Source organism: Ctenocephalides felis, unplaced genomic scaffold (assembly GCF_003426905.1).
Source record: "Ctenocephalides felis isolate EL2017-DRISC unplaced genomic scaffold, ASM342690v1 CF-g0.4_SCAFFOLD_01170, whole genome shotgun sequence".
In the NCBI taxonomy this organism is placed as follows: Eukaryota; Metazoa; Arthropoda; class Insecta; order Siphonaptera; family Pulicidae; genus Ctenocephalides; species Ctenocephalides felis.
This window is the reverse complement of record NW_020537324.1, coordinates 80805707-80829558: the sequence shown is the minus strand read 5'-3', so window position 1 is coordinate 80829558 and position 23852 is coordinate 80805707. Positions and strand designations below refer to the sequence as shown.

Below are 23852 nucleotides of genomic sequence, written 5' to 3'. Positions count from 1 at the left end.
AGGCAATTTGGCATCGTGCCTTAAGGCAAATGCTGGAACTTCCCGTACCGAACGAAATGTTCGAGTAATACTGAATATTTTCAAATAGATTATTATAATATTGTAACATTGTCTAATATTTTATAAGAATTATATAAACTGAATTGCAGAGTTAAATTTATTTGTAAAGTATATTAGAACTATAGTCAGAATTAAAAATAAAATCTGAAATATTTTCGATATACAAAAAACTAAAAAAAAAAAAAAATGGAACAATTTTTTTTTCCAAAATCAATTATTTTGTTAAGACAAGCAGAAAGTTCTTTGAATCCATTTAAATCGGACGCTTATTTCCTCTCAAAAACTGCATTTTTTACATTTTAGCTCCGTATCTTCAAATGGCTGGGCCTGCCTTCGCCAAAAACTAATAACACTTTCTCCCAATCATTACTAATTGAATGTTTTTTTAGATCATTCAAATCGGATACTCCGTTCCTCTCAAATTCGATTTCTATTTCCTGCACTCTTTGCTCATATCTCCGAAACGGCTGGACCTGCCTTTGCCAAAAACTAATCAGCTCTTTTCCCGATCAATAGAAATCGAATGTTTTTTGAACCATTCAATCGGTTGATCCGTGCGCCCGAAAACGTGACTGGAATTTGTATCCATACATACACACACACACACACATCCATTTTTTCTGAGATATGCCAAAACGTTTCACACACCTTCAAAACGTCGAGAAATGTAAAAATTTTCAAATAAGTTAATAATCCTCAAAAAGTTTTAGCTCGTAATATTTATCGTATATTTTATTATTAAGTATAATTCTTGCGCCATCTGTGATAGCGGACTTGTAATTTTGATGGCAATTTATTACTGATAATTTAATAAATATTTTGCTGCAAAATTATTTTGATGCCATGATGAATAAATATTTCGTTAAACAATCCACGTGGATTTAATTAGAGGTTAAATATTATATTTGGCGCAAGAATAATGAATATACGAAACTTTTAATTGAATTGCGGACTATCTAAATGTTAATAATTAAAGCTAAAACTTTTTGAAGATTTTTTCTATTATTTTGGAACCATTTGAGCCCTTGGGAGCAAGGAAATTCGAAAATGTCCATAGTCAAGGACCACCCTAATATATATTTACTTTAGCTTTATATTTAATTAGCATTCTCTGATTTTAAAATGTTTTAATGCACTTTAATTTATCATGGAGCACTTTTGCAAAATAAGTCACTAGATTAAGATTTTAAATTTAAATATATATTTCAATCATTCTTTTTGCCATAATTTGCTAAACAAACATTCAGATTTATTTAAAAGACATATTCATAAATATTCATGCTATTTACTGCCAAATTTTTCAAACAACATAATATATACGACAAAATAGAAATGTATTAGTTATTAACTAATAATTAAAGTACATTGAAAACAGAAAAAAAATTTAAAAACAATTAGAGAATTAAAATTATTATTATAGTCTAAAGTATTGTAAGAGTTTATATTAATAAAAAAATATATAATCGAGCATGTATATATACAGATACAGTTTTTAATTTGATGTTAGGAACTACGACCAAAATAGTATTTGGAATGCCATTATTGTACACACTACTGCCACATAAGGGGATTTGCGTTCGCCTATTCTTGCACATTTCCAGAAGATGCCCATCGCCCTATAAATATGTAGATATATATATATATATATATATATATATATATATATCGTGATTGTTTCTTTTTCCGAACAGTAAATCCAATATAAAAAAACAATTTGTTTTTTGAAGATGTTTAATAACGACGTTTCGGAACTAGATACGTTCCTCATCAGGTTTATTATTTGTCAAATACAATGTTTTTTTTTAAAACTATTGACTAACATAATTAATGATTGGTCATTACAGATTATTTAGAAAAATGATAAAGGAATGGATTATTGTACCAGTGTAAAGAGTAAGGAAAAGTAACTAAAACAGGTTTTATATAAAATTGAGAAACAAAAATTATTCACCTGTAATAATTTATATTTCCATATCACTAATATTTTTTGTTAAAAACACTCGATTCTTTCCGAGAATATATGTAAATGTTTTTGACTTCAAAAGACTAAAACATACTGATATAGAGTTCTGTCGGCCAGATGTAAGGGATATGTACGGAATTTAGGCAAAAATAATTTTTTATGGCTCTTGTATTGGTAATTGACAAAAAAAGAGGAAGTATTGCTTTAGCAAATGTTGAGAAATATTATGTATGTGTGCACATGCACATACATATGCACACCAAATGATATATACATATAAAATAAGAAAATTGTTTCATAATCTCTCATACCAGATACCCCTGTCTGACTAAAATACGAAAATATATAAATAAAATAAATAATAATAAAAGATATTTCAAATAATATTTTCTTCATATCATTATTACTTTAAGATGTATTTTTAGTCTACTTCGATAACCTTTTCTAAAGGCTAATAACATAAAAATTGCAAGTTATATATATTGCTAATTGTATATTGCAAATACTAACCCAACTTTATTTCTGTCCATAATACTCGGAAATAAAGACCGCAAATATGCACAAGTGCATATTAAAAGCATAATAACGCTCAATAAACTTGAAAATTGAAGAGAGCACTCTGAAAAAACAGATAAATAAAATATTTACATTAGTAAACAAAAATTTCTATATCTCAACTAATATCATAAAATTCATTTATTATTTATACATACCATTGTAGATTATTTTTATAATGTTATTTATTTCGTATTTGGCTATTTTTAGTAGAACTTTATTTATATTTTTGGTAAATATAAATTATTTGTGTGAATGACAGCCAAGTCACAACATTGAACAGTCAAAGTGACAGTTGTCATTCGTTACACGTGTTGTATTGACAAAAACCAACAAAAACTTATATAAATAACTTTAAATGTGTAAATTTAAATAACGTATAAAAGTGAATAAAAAATAGGTGTTATTATAATCAAAATTGTGAATTTAAATACATTTGATTATTTTAACTTGACAGTTTTGAAAACATAACCTTAAACATAAAGTTTGAAAGGTGATTTTTATTACATATCGAATAATTTATTATAAATTTAAACTATTATATAATGTCTCTTTTTGCCAATTTTTATGATAATGTAATTAGTTTTTATATTAATATCAGTATAATAAATACGTATTATATTCGAGTATCGAATTGAAAATGTCAGCCATGTCAAAATATTGAACTGTCAAAGTGTCAGTTGATATTTTCTTGAAACACTTTTATTTAAACTCTTTATTTGTAAATATAAATGACATGTAATGAAATTTAAATGTAATTGGTGTTCTAGTTTAAATTAGTGTAATCATAATTATTAATTTAGTAATTAGAATTGTGATTTAATATGAGTATCATAGATAAACAAGTATAAATGATGAGTATTTAGTGTTTTACCTGACAGTTTGTGTTACATAACCTCAAATATTATATGTGATTTATATATTTATGACAAATTTAATTACATCTTATTAATAATAAATACCTAATATAAAGTGTTAACACAATGTAAGTTGTGATAGTTATCTTAATCATCAATTTAGTAAGTAAATGCTAAGTTTAAAATTTTGTTTGTCAATTTTTGTAACATACAAATATTAAATTTGAAATATGATATATGAATTTATATTAAATTTAGTTTATTAAACTATTAACAAATACTTTGTAAAAAGTGTAAATGCAAAATTTATTGTTATAGTAATCCTAATCATTAATTTAGAAATAAAATATGTTTGTTTCACTTGGTACTTGACAGTTTGTCATAATATAACCTCAAATAAGAAATGTTATTTATACATTTATATTTAGTTGTATTTAAGTATTATTTATTAAACTAATTATATATATATATAATATATATATAAGTTATATCAATAGCAAAACATTTATTTAGTGTATTAAGCAATTGCATGTTGTATTTATTTATAAAAATTGTGCAAATAGTATGGATTTGTTTAAAAATTGACCAACAGCAATATAAAGTTTATTTTGCAATATTAAAATATAAATGGTGCTTATTTGATATTTGTAAGTGCAAAATTTTCTGTTTATTCAATGCAGAATGTAATTAAAGGTTATATAAAAGATTGTTATTTTTATATGATACTCGTGTAACTTTTTTAACTTATAGATTCATTTAAAATATTGTAATTGTCTATAATGCAAACAGTATTAATATACACGTTAGTTAATATTGTATATGATATTTTAAATATTACTATATATTTTATATGAATTTAGTCATTTAGTTAGTTTGTTTATTATCACTTATTCACAAGTGCTTATAGTAGTTAGTTTAAATAATATAATTATATAGAATTATATATATATATAGATATATAATACACACAGTTAGTAATATAGTAAAGATATACACATTTATATACACATATATACATTTATACACATATATAGATTTAAATAAAGAAAATAAAATTTAGGATATGTTATGATATATTATAATATGTCATAAAACATCCTGAATTTTATTTTCTTTTATAATCTATATTTTACCCTTATTTCAGTTTTGTACATTTATTAATTTAATATTATTATTTGTGTATATATAATGCTGGTGCTATTTTATTAATATTGCATTGAATATTCTTCACCATCGTTTAGTTTTTTATAATCCTGTGACTTTTCTAAAAGAGAGTGATACGATTCCGATGACAAATACCCTCCAAGCAAACTAGGTTTATTATTAAATAACCAAAGAAAATCAGGAGACTTCTGTGATATAAAAATAATAGTAAACAAATATTAAAATTCTATACCATGCACATTCAGCAATTTTGATCAATTTCAGCAAATACATTAAAAATAGATGTCTATCTAAAAATGGACTTGGGGATAAAAAATATTCTAATTTTGTCTCAACTCGCCTTTGACAATAGATTTAAATCAAATTGCTACAAGTTGTGCTGTTTGTGTAAAGTCTATATTGAATTTCATGTATTTAAATTTGATAGACATAATGCCTTCGCATTTATCACATTTAACAGACTTGTGTACGTTTTTGAACATCGAAGATGTTGTACCTTTGTATGTAAAACATTTGGCAAAACAAAATACCGAAGCTTTGGATGTAAATACCAAGTCGTTGCAAGGAGAAGAAAATCCTACAAATGACGACGACAAAAATTTGAATGAAACAAAACAATTAAACATCGAGCCTAAAAAATCCCAATGCAAACTCCACAGATGTTTACAATGCAAATTCCAATGCTACAAGCCTCAAACTTTACTAGAACATTTAAAAACTTCAAAATACTGCCGAGCACAAAAAACCTGTTCCTTGTGTTCGATGCAATTTGAAGGAGTAGGTGATGTTTTATCGCATTTGGAAAAACACAATCATCCTAAGCCTTTCTTTTGCACATCGTGTGATCAAAGATTTCAATCCAGGACTACTTTGAGTCAACACATACCTAAACACTCGCAAGAGACTCCTTTTGTTTGTCCGCATTGCAGAAAGGGATTCAAATGGAAACATGGATTGACTAGTCATCTTATTATACATTCAAAGGTAATAATTGATATATATATATATATATATATATATATATATTTCTTACCATTTTAGGAAATGAAGCACCTTTGTGATGAGTGTGGCTTCAGTACGGCACATGCAAAGACATTGCGAGCCCATAAATTGATTCATACAGGAGATTTGTTACGGTGTCCTTATCCTGGATGTAAACACAGTTCTCAACGCAAAGAGAATTTGAAAAGTCATTTTACTACACATAATAAAGAGACGCCCTTTGTTTGCGAAATTTGTGGACATAAGTTTTCGCAGAGCAAGAACTTAAAGGTAAGAGATAATAGATATATATATATATATATATATATATATATATATATATCTTATATAAAAAAATGGAGCGCAAAATGTGTTGGTAAGCGCATAACTCAACAAAGCCTGAACCAATTTGGCTAATTCTTTTTTTAAAATGTTCGTTGAAGTTCAAGGATGGTTCTTACGGCGAGCAAAAATCGAATAATTGCCGGAAAAACCCCAAAAACAGCCCTTTTCTTTCTCTCATACAAACGTTTTCTAACTAAAACGTAGAATCAACAAGCACTCACCGTATACTCCTTCTAAACGATTATTCGGATTTTGATAAATTTTTCTGAAGTTTGTTAAGGAAATTTTCTAGGATGTGTGTGATTATAAAGTACTGGGATGTATGTGCAATATTGTAGAAATAAATGGAAAAAATGCAAAAAACGACATGTTATTGTTTGCATTAAAAACAAATGAAAACTATCATCTGCCAAAAATTTCAATTACTTATGAACCTAGACAATATTAGAATATGTATAATGAATTTATGATTACGAATAAGAAACATGAAATGTCTACATTATTATTGCCAAAAAGCAGCTCAGATGTGTCATAAATTAAAATAATGTAAAATACAGTATTTGTATGGCAGATTGAATGATACACATATGAACAGGATATGACAAACTAATTCACCTAAAATATGAAATTAAATCAGAGCCTTTAACGCGATGCATGCGAAAAATACGAGCGCACGCTTTAGGGGGCGCCAACACAAGATTTGGATATTAAATTTTCAATATAGTTTTTTTTTCAGTATATAATTTCTTTGCATCTTTTACTGATCTTTCCACAATATTTTTAAAATTCGTAAAAATTTTACTTTATAACAACAAATGGAAAAGTAAAGATGAATACATACAATTCGGCCCTCACGATATCGATTAGGAGAAGTTTAAGATGCAATTTTGGATATCTTAAATAATAAAAAATTAAATTAATTTAATCCAACATGAAGTACCAGTGTTATTTTATGGTTATGGTTATGTTATATCCTTTAAAAGACTTTAATTTCCAATATAGTGTGGGAATTGAGACTCATTATTTTATTTAAAGAAGTTCTACATTTAACATCGCTTATATTATAAATGTATATGTAATTTGGCGTGAAGAGTAATTTAAAAAACAATAATTATTATTTTTAGGTAAATATTTTTAGATAAATATTAGTATATTATATTAAAAAATTGTAGACATGGGTACAGGGCAACGTCTGTCGGGTCATCTAGTATATATATATATATTTAATTCTTAGGAAAAAAATCTTGGGATTGGTTAATAAAACATAATTAATTGCACTATCATATACTAGATTTATTTCAGCATAATGTACAACGTTAAATAATTTATTTAATTATCTAAAATGCCAACTTGTATCACATTTTAATCTTTGAATGAATTCAGCTAACTTATTTCATTTATTGTGTTAGAAGCTTGAGACTTATATTGTTGACAGTGCTCTCAAGTAATTTAAAAATATCACTCGATAACTCTTCTACAGAGGTGTATCTGCATTTTTGAAAATTATAAATGTCCACTAAGAACGTCATCATTTGTTCTTTGAAATGTTTACACATCTCCTTCAGTTTTTCATCGGGTCCCAAAAAGCCCCAAGCCATTAAAGGAGACATTTGTTCTGAAATTGTGTAGAATCTAGATATGAATCCATCGGGGTATTTTAACATTCGTCGTTTGGCTTTTAAGACTGACCATACGGCTGTTGTTAAAGCGGTTTCTTTGAAACCGTTAGATAACCAACGGTTTTGCACAACTGCAATGACTGAGGACGGTGGTGCTTCTAAATCTTCAAATGCATCAATGATAATATAATCTAGGACTACGTCGTAGAATGTTAGTGCTTTGACTTTTTTTTGGGACAACTCTTGTTCCATTAAGGCTAAATTTTGAGGGTTTTGGATGTACGACATCATGTCTTCGTAACCGATTAGGAAGTCTTTAGGATCTTTATCACCATATAAGAGTAAATCTGATAATATTTGACGTCCCATATCAGCACACCAAATTCTTTTAGACGAGTCTTTGAAAATATATTGGAATGCCAAACGTATACAATGTAGTTTTACTAAGTATTCCACGTCGGACCCACAATGAACCAGTTCAGTCCTTAAACTACGATAAGGAATACCATTCTCTTCAAACTGGCGTAGGCCAGTTTTGTACAATGGTAGTTTGTTCAAATCCGGAAACATTTCATTGAACTCCTCAAACTCCCTCAAATCAGCAACCATATCTTGTGCTGACGCAAAAGATTCAGCAGTTGATTGTTCTGTTTCAACACTCGTTTCAGACATATTACTATTGTGTGTTTGTTTCGAAGTTTGTGTCTGTTTCGAATCAACACTTTCAGTACGAAACAAAACGCTTCTTTGATCCAGAAACAAATAATCACAACTGTCTTGCAATTGATAAGCTGCATCTAGTAATTTTTGTATCTCGTGGCAGAATTCTGCTTCTTCAGGCGACATTACAGCTAAAGCGTTTGTGGATTTGGGAAAAGAGTGTAAGGCGTCTTCCCAATATGTGATACTAGTTTCTAAAGCCTCCATGCCCATTACGCCTAGTTGTTGAGGTGTCAACTGCACGCATTCGCCTACGTTGTTACCCATTGCTAAAGAACCAGAAGCCAAAGACAATCGGTCTGATAGGGCTTGCAAGGAACTTGCTACGGTACGTCTAGAAGGGCTGATGGAACGTCTGGAACTGGCTTGGCTGACAGCATCTCCATTAAGACGTCGTTTGTAGTTTCTAAATTTTTTTGGTATACTTTTCGTACGCTTTCTTCTCAAATATCTAGCTACAATACCTAATGTTATCACACTAACCGTTACAGTGACTGCTATAGCAGTCTGAGAAGGCGTTAAATTTACATTACTAAAAGCTGAATGGATCCTCCAGTTAGGGAGCTTTGGCAAAGATATTTTTAAATGTCGAAACATAGACATTTTTTATGTTTTATGTAACATTGAATTCACAGTATACTTTCGAATTCACAACATAACCTAAGATGTTGATGTTGCGATCAGTCGTTGTAAAGAGCATTTTAGTAATGTGTTTTGTGTTGTTTTCAGAGACATTCACGTATACACGATCCTAATTTGAGTCATCATCAGTGCCCGCATCGGAATTGTGATTTTAAATCGACTAGAACTGACAAATTACGTGAACATATCATTCGACAGCATTCTGACAGTCAGAAGTCACTCGCGGGAGGACAACTGTCAATGACAAACGTCAATTTGCAGGTCAGCCAACAATATATATATATATATATACAGTAGAATCCGCTTAGTATGACATCGAAGGGACGCCGAAATCTCGTCATACTAACCGGTCGTCATACAAAGCATACTGAAGAAAAACTACTTTAGTATGTAAATATGTTACATGTTTCAGTAATTTAAAAGAAAAGCCTATACATACATTTTAATTAAAAATAAAAATGTCACATATTAAAATTTAATATAAAATAAAATTGACATAAGGTAGGGCGGGGCACAAACGTCCAATTTGACTTTCAGTAATTATACTGTCCAAACCCAATGAACAGTCTTGCAACACATAACACACATCAAACAAGCATCTATCGAACTATGTACAGAAAAAAATTCACATATTTATATAATTTTTTTTTTTTAACTTCCCGTAAGGTAAATTATTGTAATGGGCCGAAAATCGGAATTGAAAATTTTTACATTTCTCGACGTTTTGAAGGTTTCTGAACATTTTATGGGGCATACCTCAGAAAAAATGGATGTGTGTGTGTTTGTATGTGTATATATGTATGGATACAAATTTTCGCCCACGTTTTCGAGCGTACGGATCAACCGATTTGAATGGTTCAAAAAACATTCGATTCCTATCGATAGAGAAAAGAGCTGATTAGTTTTTGGCAAAGGCAGGTCCAGCCGTTTCGAGGATACGGAGCAAAGAGTGCAGAAAATAGAAATCGACTTTTTGAGAGAACGGAGTATCCGATTTGAATGATCTAAAAAACATTCAATTAGTAATAATTGGGAGAAGTGTTTATTAGTTTTTGGCAAAGGCAGGCCCAGCCATTTCGAAGATACGGAGCTAAATATGTAAAAATAAAAACTGCTATTTTTTACATATTTAGCTCCGTATCTTCGAAATGATTCAAATTTGAATGATTCAAAGAACTTTCTGCTTGTCTTACCAAAATAATTGATTTTGGAAAAACATTTTTTGTTCCATTTTTTTTTTTTTTTAATTTTTTGTATATCGAAAATAATTCAGATTTTATTTTTAATTCTGACTATAGTTCTAATATACTTTAAACAAATAATTTCAACTCTGCAATTCAGTTTATATAATTCTTATAAATATTAGACAATGTTACAATATTTATAATAATCTATTTGAAAACAATCAGTATTCCTCGAACATTTCGTTACGGTACGGAAAGTTCCAGCAATTTGCCTTAAGGCACGATGCCACCCACCCCACTAGTTACTTTTTTTTTTGGACCCATTTTACCTCACATATGGGGTAAAGTGGAACAACCAGGGAGCGAACAAATGCAATTCCTTCTATTAAATTTTAAAGACATTTTACGCTACATTATTGAATCAATGCAAAATATTAATTCTGTGGGTACATTTTGTTACAAAGACAACACAGTATATTACATTGATCTGCTATTGGTCAGAAATATTCATCAGAAGAGCCGGAATAACAATTTATTTAATTAATCTCTTGTAAAATTGTTTTTTTTTTAAACTTTATTATTTTATTGCTTACACCTTTGCCAAAGTAAAGGTTCAGCTGGTCCTTTTTATCTCATTCATGTGCTGCTTATCTTCTGATAGCAAAGTCATAAGAAAAAGCTGATGGCTGGTTATGAATTTATACATTTTTCGCCCTCTACTATCAAATATAATTGTGAAAAAAATCTAATTTAATAATTAATAATTGGTCTACCCTACCCATGAACATACAAATGTGATTTTTTAATGTAAGTAATCAGTGATTTTTGATTGATTTCTTTACATAATTTTATTGTAAAAATAGTCCCTGGTGCTATTGTGCACAAAAGACATAGCAATTGCTTTCGTAGACTTGGCAACATCATGTAAAATCACATCGGTCATTATAATTGGACATATTTTTTTTGCAAAAATGGGTCATTATAAGCGACATGTCAATGTAAGCGATGTCAATATATCCGACTAGGCAGCTGTTTTTTTAAGGAATTTTATATGGAAACCAAATTCCTAGTGCGATTACGTCATATTAAGCGGTTGTCAATATATCCGGCGTCATACTAATCGGATTCTACATATATATATATATATATATATATATATATATATATATATACAGGGCCGCTCCTGAGGTCCTTAGCGCCCGCATGCAACTTTTTTTCTAGCGCCACCCCCCTCCCCATTAATTAACTTTTCGAAGAAGAAGTTTATGTTTTCATCAAAAAATCCGATTCGCTAATTTTATGTTTTCTCGACGTTTCAAGCCATTCTGAATCGAATAAGACCAAATTTGGAAAAAGTATGTGTCCGTGTGTGTGTGTGTATGTGTGTGTGTGTGAACAGATTTTTTGCCGTGAATCGACGTTTTCTCCAAAACGGCTGGACTAATTTCAAAAATTTAAAAGCCATTCGATGTATTCGATGAGGACTATCGTTTCTGAGTTTTGTGCGGCGATCGGCCGGGCCGTTTCTTTGTAAATTGCATAAAAGTGGAAAATTTTTTGTCCACGTTTTAGTCCGCTATTCTGAATCGATTTTGAAAATTCAAAAACCATTCGATAGATATTGGTTGGGAATCGTGCTGATTAGTTTTTGGTAAAGATCAGCCGGGCAGTTTTCATGTAATAAAGTTTAAAAAAAAATTTCGACGATTTTTATGATTATTTTTTTTGGCGGTAGATACCATAGTTTTCTAGATCATACTGAAATATTACCGCCCTACGACAACTCGTTTAGCTTTAAAAATTCGTCAAAGTTTGCAAAAATTGGTATCGTTTTTTTGACATTTGTCAAAATTAGACCTTTCATCGACGTTTTCTCAAAAACGCCTGAACCGATTTTAGGTATTTAAAAAACATTTGATGTATCTCGATGAGGATTATCGTTCGTCAGTTTTGTGCGACGATCTGCCAAGCCTTTTCTTTGTAATTTGAAAAAAAAGTGTTAAACTTTTCGTCCACATTTAAGCTCATCCTACCGAACCGATTTTAAAAAATCAAAAACTGTTCGAAAGATATTAGTTGGGAATGATACTGATTAATTTTAGGTGAAAATCTACCGAGCCGTTTTCTCGTAATTAACTGTTGAAAAAAAAAAAATTAAGCCGATTTTTATGAAACTTTTTTGGCGATATACATCATGGTTCTATAGAACTTACTGAAATATTACGGCCTTACGACATGTAGTTTAATTTTAAAAATTCATCAAAGTTTGAGAAAAAGAGAAGTTTTTTTGACGTTTGTTAAAAGTAAATTTAGACGATTTACTTGGTGTAACGATAGAGTACTTGGTCTTAATGAACATACTGAAACATTACAGTCCTACACAAACTGGTTCAAATATAAAAATTGTTGATTTGTGAAAATTTGCTTTTAGAAAATACTCCGAGTTAACGTGTTCGTTCGTTTTCAATTAGTATGTGTAATATCTCCACTCATAAATTAATTTATTTTCTATTGATCAAGTCGATTATTTACATATATCGGGAAGTTCATGTAACTTGCCTTACGGCTAAATACCAAACCAACTAGTTTAAACAGATTTTGCTTAATCTATTCTTCTCATTTTTAGCAAACTGCACAAGCAAATCAAGCCCCTTGCAAAATCTCAAAACCAACATCATCACCTGCTAAGGAATCCCTAATAGCACCTGCAAAAGAGGAATACACCTTCATCACATTTTCAGATAATTTATTACAAATTATGGAAAATCCAACAAATATTTTTGAAGACGATTGCGTTGATAAAAAGGACTCGGTTGCTGTGATGGATGATATACTTTTAGAAGACTTTTCAACCATCCATGATTCGGAACAAATTGTTACTGAATCTGCAAATATGCAGTCTTTTGCAATTACCGATGAAGGGCTGTTGAGTATTTTGAATAGCAGCAACGAGTGAGGTAATTAAAATAATTTAACTTATTATTAAATATGGAAAATCTAAAATGTGGACATTGTCAAGTTTTTGAAGAATAAACTTTTTGGTATGTTACAATTTGTTTATTAACTTCCCGAAGTTTATGTTTTCATCAAAAAATCCGATTTGCTAATTTTATGTTTTCTCGACGTTTCAAGCCATTCTGAGACCAAATTTGGAGAAAGTATGTGTGTGTGTGTGAACAGATTTTTTGCCGTAAATCGACGTTTTCTCAAAAACGGTTGGACCGATTTCAAAAATTTTAAAGCCATTCGATGTATTTCGATGGGGACTAGCGTTTCTGAGTTTTGTGCGACAATCGGCCGAGCCGTTTCTTTGTAAATAGCAGAAAAGTGAAAAAAAATTTGTCCACGTTTTAGCCCGCAATTCTGAATCGATTTTGAAAATTCAAAAACCGTTCGAAAGATATTGGGTTGGGAATCGTGCTGATTAATTTTTGGGAAGATCGGCCGGGCCGTTTTCTTGTAATAAAGTTTTTAAAATAAAAATTCGAAGATTTTTATGATTATTTTTTTGACGGTAGATACCATAGTCTTCTAGATCATACTAAAATATTACCGCCCTACGACAACTCGTTTAGCTTTAAAAATTCGTCAAAGTTTGCGAAAATTAGTATGGTCTTTTTGGCACTTGTCAAAATTACAACATTCATCGACGTTTGCTCAAAAACGCCTGAACCGATTTCAGAAATTTAAAAACCATTTGATGTATCTCAATGAGCACTATAGTTTGTCAGTTTTGTGCGACGACCGGCCGAGCCGTTTCTTTGTAATTTGAAAAAAACTGTTAAACTTTTCGTCCACATTTAAGCTCAAACTACCGAATCGATTTTAAAAAATCAAAAACTGTTCGAAAGATATTAGTATAATCTACCGAGCTGTTTTCTTGTAATTAACTGTTGAAAAAAAAATAAGCGGATTTTTAAGGAAATTTTTTTGGCGATATATATCATGGTCTTATAGAACTTACTGAAATATTACGGCCTTACGACAAGTAGTTTAATTTTAAAAATTCATCAAAGTTTGAGAAAATGAGTAGTTCTTTCGACCTTTGTTAAAATTAAAATTAGACGATTTACTTAGTATAACGATAGAGTACTTGGTCTTAATGAATATACTAAACAATTAAAGTCCTACAAAAAACTGGCTCAATTATAAAAATTATTGATTTTTGAAAATTTGCTTTTAAAAAATACTCCGACCGAGTTGGCGTGTGCGATTTTCAATCATGTGTAATAAATCCACTTCGAATACTTTTAACTACTCATAAATTAATTTATCTATCATGGATTAAGTCGATTATTTACACAAATCGGGAAGTTCATGTAACTTGCCTCAAGGCAAAATACCAATACCAACTAGTTCAAATCATAACGGACGTTTTCCATAACATTTTCTGGCAACACTAAAATGTATGAAATTCGATACCTGAGCACACTTTTATTTGACATGTTGTCTTGTAAAACGTTATTTTTTGAGGTTAAAACTGAAAATGTGAAAAATATAAAATAAATTTATGTGGTTAACGTATTTATAATTAAATACAAACAGTTTATTTTACTTACAATAATATATTATAAAATTCATTACTACAAGTTACTAGCTAAAGTCTCAATATGAATAAAGCTGAACTCAATAATGAGGTATGTGATAAATAAATTTATAATCATCAATCATTATTATTAATTTTTTATTTTATTTTTAGATTGTTCTCATGAGAAAAACTGTACGACAAGCAAAAGTTCATATTATAAGAAAGCTTGTTCGAGAGATTCGTATATTGAAAGAAAAGACAAAGCCCGAAGGTGGTGATAAATTTAAAGCCAAAGCTGATAGACTTTATGAGGAACTTACTATTATAAAGGTATATATATATATATATATATATTAATATTTTGAATACTCATATTTAAGGTCTAATAATCGGGCTAAAGTAAACTTAATTGCACTTTAGATTTTTTTCATAATTTATTTTGTCAAGCATTTCATTCATTTCAAACATTTTATTTTGTCAGCATTTGCTACAAAAAATTGCTGGAACGATTACATATATATTATGCCTATTGTTCTTGATATTATCTAATCATTTAGATTAATTGTGATATTTGTTACAAGACCAGAGAAGTTTTGTAGACTGCTCGTTAGGTGACACAGATATAAATAATCTATTTAGATACTTATTAATTAATCTTTGCGAACAATGCAGAAATTCAGAAACTTGAGACAGTAAGATTACTCAAAAATTACACTCGATTATTGGACCTTGTATACATATGTCCATATAGAATTTAATATATATATATATATATATATATATATATATATATATATATATATATATATATATGAAATGATATGTCTTGGATTTGTTTATATTGGGTTTTCTTTTGAACAAGAAATTCAAAATAAAAATAAAGGTTTAATCATGCAGATGAATAACATTTATATTTTCAATCAGTTTTCGTTTATTTTCTAAATCAAAACCGGGACGTAAATTTTTAACTTCCCGAAGGAGAAGTTTATGTTTTCATCAAAAAATCCGATTCGCTAATTTTATGTTTTCTCGACATTTCAAGCCATTCTGAATCGAATGAGACCAAATTTAAGGGAAAAGTATGTGTGTGTGTGTGTGTGTGTGTGTGTATGTGAACAGATTTATTATTTTATTTCGGAATTAGTATTAAAATCTATCTTTAATAATTTAGAGGAAATTTTGTTAGATTTTCAAAATAGGTTGAAATATTTATGGGAAATTGAAGAAAAATATTTCATAAAAAATATAAATGAAAATTTAATCTTGAACTTACCTACTAGTAATTTTACAAATTGGTAGTGATTGGCATCGTGTCCTAAGGCAAATTTCTGGCACATTCCAATTACCAAAAATTATTTTTTTTGAAAATGCCTTAAATTTTTTGAAAATATGAGATTTTTAACATTTTCGAGATTTTTGAAAAAATTTTTTATATTTTGATATTATTTGAAAATTTTGAACTTTGTACTAAAATCAATCTTTAGAAATTTTAAAAAATTTGTTGGATTCTCATTATTCTCAAAATAGGTTGAAATATTTATGCAAAATCTTTGAAGAATAATATTTCATTAGGAAAAATAAAAATTTCGAACTTATATATTAGCAAATTTTTCAATGTGATAAAAACTAGTAATACATGGCATCGTGCCTTAAGGCAAATTGCTGGAACTTCCCGTACCGTAATGAAATATTCGAGAAATTTTAAACGTTTTCAAATATATTATTACAAATAGTGTAACTTTCATTATTTTTGCTATCTTATTTGTTATATCTGAGCAAATCAAATGTAAATGATAAATCAATTTATCTCCGGAACATTAACAATCGTCATTTCATTTCGAATTCAATTAAAAAAAAAGTTGGCTAATTTACACAAAATTGAAAAAGTGCTCCCGTATAGTCACAGTCTAAACGCATTTGCAAATAATTCTGTGCGACATTTTCACTTATACTGCGCTAAGCTTGGCGGCATTTTCACATTTTTCACACAAAATTGGAAAAGTCTGAACGCACTTGGGTAAACATTTGCACCAGAGTGGCGCCTAGACTATGCTTAGCTTGGGTAATTTTTTGAATTTTTAATCCAAAATTACAAAAATATTTTATGGAAAATAAAAAAAGATGTAATAATTTTTTATTCTCAAAAGCAATTGTTTTGTCAATAGAAGCAGAAAGTTTAATTCAGATCATTCAAATCGGACGCTTAGTTCACTCAAAAACTGCGTTTTTTTGCACATTTAGCTCTGTATCTTCAAAATGGCGGGACCTGTCTTTGCCAAAAACTAATCACCTCTTCTCCCAATCATTACAAATTGAATGTTTTCTAGATCATTCAAATCGGATGCTCCGATCTATCGGAAACTCGATTTGTATTTTCTGCACTCTTTGCTCCGTATCTCCGTAGCGGCTAGACCTGCCTTTGCCAAAAACTAATCAGCATATCTCCCTATCAATAGGGATCGAATGTTTTTTGAATCATTCAAATCGGTTGATCCGTGCGCCCGAAAACGTGAACGAAAAAATGCAGATACACGAAACACACACATCCATTTAGTATCTGAGGTATGCCCTTTAAAATGTTCAGAAACCTTCAAAACGTCGAGAAATGCAAAAATTCTCATTTTCGATTCTTGGCCCATTACTATAACTAACTACCCTACGGGAAGTTAAAACTGTTTAAAATTATATAATCTGCAATAGTCATAAATTAAAATGTAGATTTCTTATCAAACATTTCGCAAAGTTTATGCAACTTGCCTTAAGCCACTTATATCTGATTTTCATTTTGGATTTCTTGTTCAATTAAGGGGCACAACTAGTGTAACCGCCTAAAAAAATGTGATTTTTGGGAATTTATATTAAAAAAACTACTTTATCAATTATTTCAAAATTTTAGGAATATATTTATACATGTTTTAAGAATACATAGTAAAATTTTTGAAGAAAAAAATTAAATATTTTTTAAGTTATCGTCGATCTCTAACGGCGCGACAAAAAAAGGCCCTTCACTGCTGCAGTGATTCCGGCCTTCTACGTGGATGAACTTAAAAAAAAAAAAAATCTCGTTAAACTAGATAATTTTGTCTGTAAAATGAACTACGATAACGAAAAAAATCAAAAATTGACAAAATGACGGCGTTTAAAAAAAAAGTCGAATTTTACCCAAAATTTTGGTCGATTTTGGACTGCCAAAATTCGATTTTTGATCCGATCAAAAATTCGATAGTTCATTTTACAGAGAACTATATATAGAACATGTAAAAAAAAATCGATAGTGATCGGATCATTTGTTTTTGAGTAATCGTTGCAGCAAATTCGGAAAATGCTGTTTTGAGAAAAACTCGTTTAAAGATTAAATGATCGTTGTACTATATACTATATGTATACTCTATAAATGGCTGTGACTCAAAAACTATTCAAGATATCGATTTAAAATTTTAGTATGTTATTTTTAAAGGTATAACCTATAGAAATATGGAAAAATTGAAAATTCGATTTTTTGAAAATTTCACACTAGTTGTGCCCCTTAACTTCGTTCTTTCCTAAATATCCTAAAATAATATTTCTATTACTACCTTTACCCAGAAGTTGGACTGCGATGTCATATCAAAGCACGCCTTAACCCTAACAGAAGACCCCAAAAAAATCCTGTCGAAGGCGGAATCCCTGCACGATAGGGCACTCAACAGATTCGCAGTTCACAAATCAGTCTGCGACAAAGTTAAATCCATCAGAGAAAAATACAACCTGGAGCAAAATTTTGAGAAAGTTTTGGAGCCGGGTAAAAAGAAACAGAGGAAGTTGAAACACATCGAAGACAAGGCTAAAAAGAAGGAGATTCGGAGGGAAAATGCTAGGGCTAGGGAATTGAGTGCTAAACGACAAGCTTGGCTGGAGGAGAATAATTTGGTGCCTATGGGGGAAAGGACAGATTGTGGGATTGATGATGGAGGGAAAGGACAGATTAAGTCGGCTAAAGACACAAACAAGGGTGGAGACAACTCTGATGATTCTGGTGAGTCTGATGAAGACTTCTGTATAGAACATGACAGTAACAGTGAATCTGAACCAGAAAGTACCAAAGATAATCTGAAATCTAAAACAAAAACCAAAAATCAACCAGATAACCAAGACCAAGACCAAGATGCTTTTAAAAACAGGGACAAACTGAAGTCTAAAACAAAACCTAAAGGTTCACCACCAGATAACCAAAAAGTTTCCAAAAACAAAGGCACTATGAAGTCTAAAACAAAACCCAAAAATCTACCTGAACAATCACACGATGACTCTGAAGACATGGAACAAGATGAATCCTTTATGACTAAAACAAAACCCAAAAGTAAATCTGAACTATCACAGGATGACTCTGAAGACATGGAACAAGATGAATCCTTTATGACTAAAACAAAACCCAAAAGTAAATCTGAACTATCACAGGATGACTCTGAAGATATGTCCCAGGATGAACAATCATCTTATGATGACTCTGAAGATATGCCCCAAGATGACCTCGAAGAAAATGAGTCCTTTACCAAAACCGTGGATGACTTCTTCATCACAGATTCTGGTACTCATTACTAAAGCATATTGATTTTTATTTAAGAGTATTCGCATTCTTATTTTAATGTTTCATTCTTATTTTAGAATATGTATTTTTATTTCAAAGTCCTCATTCTTACTTTACAGTCTCAATTTTTATTTCAAAGTCATCATTCTTATTTAACAAAATTGACTTTTATTTAAGGGGGTTGTTCTTTTTTTTGTTACAAAAAATGCAAGGTATTTGTTTTTGTTTTTCTCGAAATGCATTTATCATAGAGACATGCGGTTTTTTTTAAACAAAAGTTACAAAATCATAGAATATTACGTAATTTTCTTTTATTTTTTTTTGCGCCGTCATTTTTTAACCAGGGGGCGCCAAAGTCGGTCTTGCAAAATCGATCTCTTTTGCGGTGCCACAGATAAATCCGTTGCGCATCGCCCGAACCAAAAAAAAAAATAAACTACGTTGAAGAAGAAGTTTGAATCCAGTCCCCCTACCAAAATGAAAAAAAAAAGCAAGAAGGAAAAAAATGGCAGTTATTTACGTGTCAAAAAAGGCCTTTTTTGGGGCGAGAAGCTTCGCAAATTTTTTTTGCGTAATGTTATCAAGTTGTTTGAGGTAGGGGGACTAGGTATTGCAGTGGTGAACAAATTAAAAAAAAATGCAAGTCGATCTGACTTGTAGTTTTTTTTTAATTTGTGGCATCGCATTTAAAAAAGTCAATTTGAGAAAAACGTATTTAAAGCTTTTAATATAATGTACTAAATACATCATTTAATTTAATGTACTTGATACACCATGGTGTTCAAAGATGCTGACACATTAAAAAGGTCACGTGCGTGAGGTATTATAATGAAAAAGAGGGCAGCTGGCATACAATAGCTCGCGGAGCGATGAAAAAAAAACGGTTTCAGAGGATCATACATATAGGGATATATATATATCTATAACTTCTTCAAAAAAATAGATATTGAGATGATTTTTTTTTATATAATTCTAAGGTTTTAGCTTTCATAATATCAAAAAATCTCAAAACCGAAACAAAAAAAAAATAAAAAACGAACAACTCCCTTAAGAGTACTCGCATTCTTATTTTAAAGTTTCATTCTTATTTTAGAATATTTATTTTTATTTCAAAATTCTCATTCTTACTCTACAGTCTCAATTTTTATTTCAAAGTCTTTATTGTTATTTTACAAAATTGATTTTTATTTAACAGTACTCGCATTCTTATTTTAAAGTCTTTATTCTTTTTTGAGATCCTGAATTTTCATTTCAGAGTCTTTATTCTTATTTTACAGTCTTTATTTTTATTGTTTTTGTTATTGTTTTAAGTTTTTATTGTTATTTTACAAAATTTATTTTTATTTCAGAGTACTCATTTTTATTTTAGAACCTTTATTTTTATTTAAGAGTCTTTGTATCTTGAAGTCCTTATTTTTATTTTAAAATACATGTTTTTATTTCAGAGTCCTCATTCATATTTTAGAGTATTTATTCTTTTTTGAGTTTCTTCTTAATTTTGTTTTTAGAGTACTTATTTTTATTTTAAAGTCTTTATTTTTTTGCAAAATTTATTTTCATTTCGAAGTTCTTATTCTTATTTTGAAGTCTCTATTTTTATTTCAGAGTTCTCATTCTTATTTTAGAGTCTTTATTCTTTTTTGAGATCCTGAATTTTTATTTTAGAATGCTATTATTTTAAAGTCTTTTCTTTTGTTTTACAAAATTTATTTCTATTTAGATATCTTCTTTTGATCTCTATTTTTTTCAAGCCTTATTTTTATTTTGAGAGTATCTTTTTATTTTACAGAGCCCTTATTGTTTTTTATTCAATATTTATTTTATTATGAAGAGAGAGTACACATTCTTTTTTTAAAGTTTTATTCTTATTTTAGAATATTTATTTTTATTTTGAAGTCCTTATTTTTGTTTTAAAAAATTTATTTCTATTTAAAAGTCCTCATTCTTACTTTACAGTCTCAATTTTTATTTCTTATTCTTATTTAACAAAATTGATTTTTATTTAAGAGTACTCGCATTCTTATTTTAAAGTCTTCATTCTTATTTTAGATGCTTTTAAAAACAGGGACAAACCAAAGTCTAAAACAAAACCAAAAGGTTCACCACCAGATAACCAAAAAGTTTCCAAAAACAAAGGCGGTATGAAGTCTAAAACAAAACCCAAAAATCTACCTGAACAATCACAGGACGACTCTGAGGACATGGAACAAGATGAATCCTTTACGACTAAAACAAAACCAAAAAGTAAATCTGAACTATCGGACGACTCTGAAGATATGTCTCAGGATGAACAATCATCTTACGATGACAATGAATATATGTCCCAAGATGACCTCGAAGAAAATGAGTCCTTTACCAAAACCGTGGATGACTTCTTTATCACAGATTCAGGAACCCATTACGAAAGCACATTTGTACCAAAACCAGTCAAAGAACAAATTCATAACGATGGCCTAAATAGGCAACAGAGACGTGCACAACAATTTGGCAATGTGGTGAAGAAACGACCTCCAAAATTCAGCAAAAAGGATTCATTTACCAAGCAGAAGGATTCGAAATTCAATCACAATAAAATTGAGAAGAATGATTTTAAATTTAATAAGGATAAGAAACCTAAATTTGATAAGGTTGATTTTAAGTCTAAGAATAAAATGGATAAGGATGATTCTAAATTTAATAAGTCTGTTAATAAAAAGGCTGTTCCAGAAATAAAACAAGAAGTGTCTTTACATCCTTCGTGGGAAGCTAAGAAAAAACTTAAACCGCAAATTACTGCTTTCCAAGGCAAGAAAATTGTATTCGATGATTGAATAAACAGAGTATGTATATAAATACATCTTCTATTTGTTTAAAACATTTTTCAATGTGTTTATTATTTTTTTTATATTTTTAAAATTGGTGCAGCCGTTTTTGAGAAAAATTCGGACCAAAGATTAATTTTCCAATTTCGGTGTCAAACGATTCAAAAGGATTTAGAATATAAAATTGGCAAATCCGTGTTTCTAGAAAGAATATAAACTTATCTTTCGGAAATAACACCGATTTTATGCTGATACTTTTAAAGACTTTATTTTTTTCTAGTGGGTCCTCATTTTAGTTTTAGACATTTTATTTTTATTTCAGAGCTCTTATTGTTATTTTAGGATATTTATTTTAATTTTAGAGTTTTTATTTTTATTTAAGAGAACTTTATCTTATTTTGGAATGTTTATTTTTATTTTAGAGCCTTTAATTTTCCTTTGAGAACCTTATTTTTATTTTAGAACCATTATTTTTATTTCAGAGAATTTATTTTTATATTAAAGTTCCATTCTTATTCTACAATATGAGTACTTATTCCATATTTTTATTTTAGAATATTTATTTCCATTTCAAAGTCATCATTCTTACTTTGCAGACTTTGTTTTTATTTTAGTGTCTTTATTTCTATTTCAAAGTCCTCATTCTAACTTCATAATCTTTTTTTTATTTCCGAGTCTTTATTCTTATTTCACAGTCTTTATTTTTATTTCAGAGTCTTTATTGTTATTTTACAAAAAAAATTATTTCTGAGTACTCATTCTTACTCTAGAATATTTATTTTTATTTTAGAGTACTTACTCTTATTTTAAAGTCTTTATTCTTATATAAAGTCTTTATTGTTATTTTACAAATTTATTTTCATTTTGAAGTCCTCATTTTTATTTTAGAGTTTTATTTTTTTTTGAGATCATTGATTTTTATTTTGGAGTACTAATTCTTATTTTAAAGTCTTTATTTTTATTACAAAATTTATTTTCATTTCAAAGTCCTCATTCTTGTTATACAGTCTCATTTTTATTTCAGAGTCTTTATTCTTATTTTACAATATTTATTTTTATTGGAGAGTACACATTCTGTTTTTAAAGTTTTATTCTTATTTAGAATATTTATTTTTATTTTAGAAACTTTATTTTTATTTCAAAGTCTTCATTCTTATTTTAGAATCTTTATTCTTTTTTGAGTTTCTTAATTTTCATTTTAGAGTGTTTATTCTTATTTTACAGTCTTTATTTTTATTATAGAACCTTTATTTTAATTTTGAAGTCCTTATTTTTATTTCAGAGTTCTCATTCTTATTTTAGAGTCTTTATTCTTTTTTGAGATCCTGAATTTTTATTTTAGAGTACTTATTCTTATTTTGAAGTCTTTATTTTTGTTTTTCAACATTTCTTTTTATTTCAAAGTCCTCATTCTAACTTCATAATCTTTCAGAGTTGTTATTGTTATTTTACAAAATTTATTTTTATTTCAGAGTACTCATTTTTATTTTAGAATATTTTTTTTTAGAACATTTATTTTTATTTAAGAGTCTTTGTATCCTGAAGTCCTTATTTTTATTTTAAAATACTTTTTTATTTCAGAGTCCTCATTTTATTTTAGAGTATTTATTCTTTTTGAGATCTTGAATTTTCATTTTAGAGTACTTATCCTTATTTTAAAGGCTTTATTTATTTTTATACAAAATTTATTTTTATTTCAAAGTCTCATTCTTACTTTAAAGTCTTTGTTTTTATTATAGTGTCTTTATTCTTATTTTAATTTCAGAGTACTCATTCTTATTTTAGAATATTTATTTTGATTTTAGAGTCCTTATTGTTATTTTTACAAAATTTTTCATTTCGAAGTCCTCATTCTTATTTTAGAGT

At 28.9% G+C, this 23852-nt stretch overlaps 2 protein-coding genes across 2 annotated transcripts in view; one reads left to right on the top strand and one right to left on the bottom strand.

Annotated features, from left to right (window-relative positions):
- The window catches only part of LOC113365696 (ras GTPase-activating protein 1), a 58420-nt gene that overhangs the window by 6730 nt on the left and 27838 nt on the right, over positions 1-23852 (bottom strand). The gene's annotated exons all lie outside the window — the stretch shown is intronic.
- On the top strand, positions 14570-21995 carry LOC113365697 (serum response factor-binding protein 1-like). The gene is made up of 4 exons (XM_026607219.1): positions 14570-14727; positions 14790-14948; positions 18204-19185; positions 21235-21995. The coding sequence occupies exons 1-4, from the start codon at positions 14701-14703 to the stop codon at positions 21993-21995; spliced, it is 1929 nt and encodes a 642-aa protein (XP_026463004.1). The 5' UTR covers positions 14570-14700.

Bases quoted from the DNA above. Each gene is read 5' to 3' on its own strand.
- LOC113365697 (XM_026607219.1), top strand. From the start codon at position 14,701: ATGAATAAAGCTGAACTCAATAATGAG. The intron at 14,728-14,789 runs GTATGTGATAAA...TTTTATTTTTAG, and splicing joins AAGCTGAACTCAATAATGAG to ATTGTTCTCATGAGAAAAAC. The intron at 14,949-18,203 runs GTATATATATAT...ACCTTTACCCAG, and splicing joins AGGAACTTACTATTATAAAG to AAGTTGGACTGCGATGTCAT.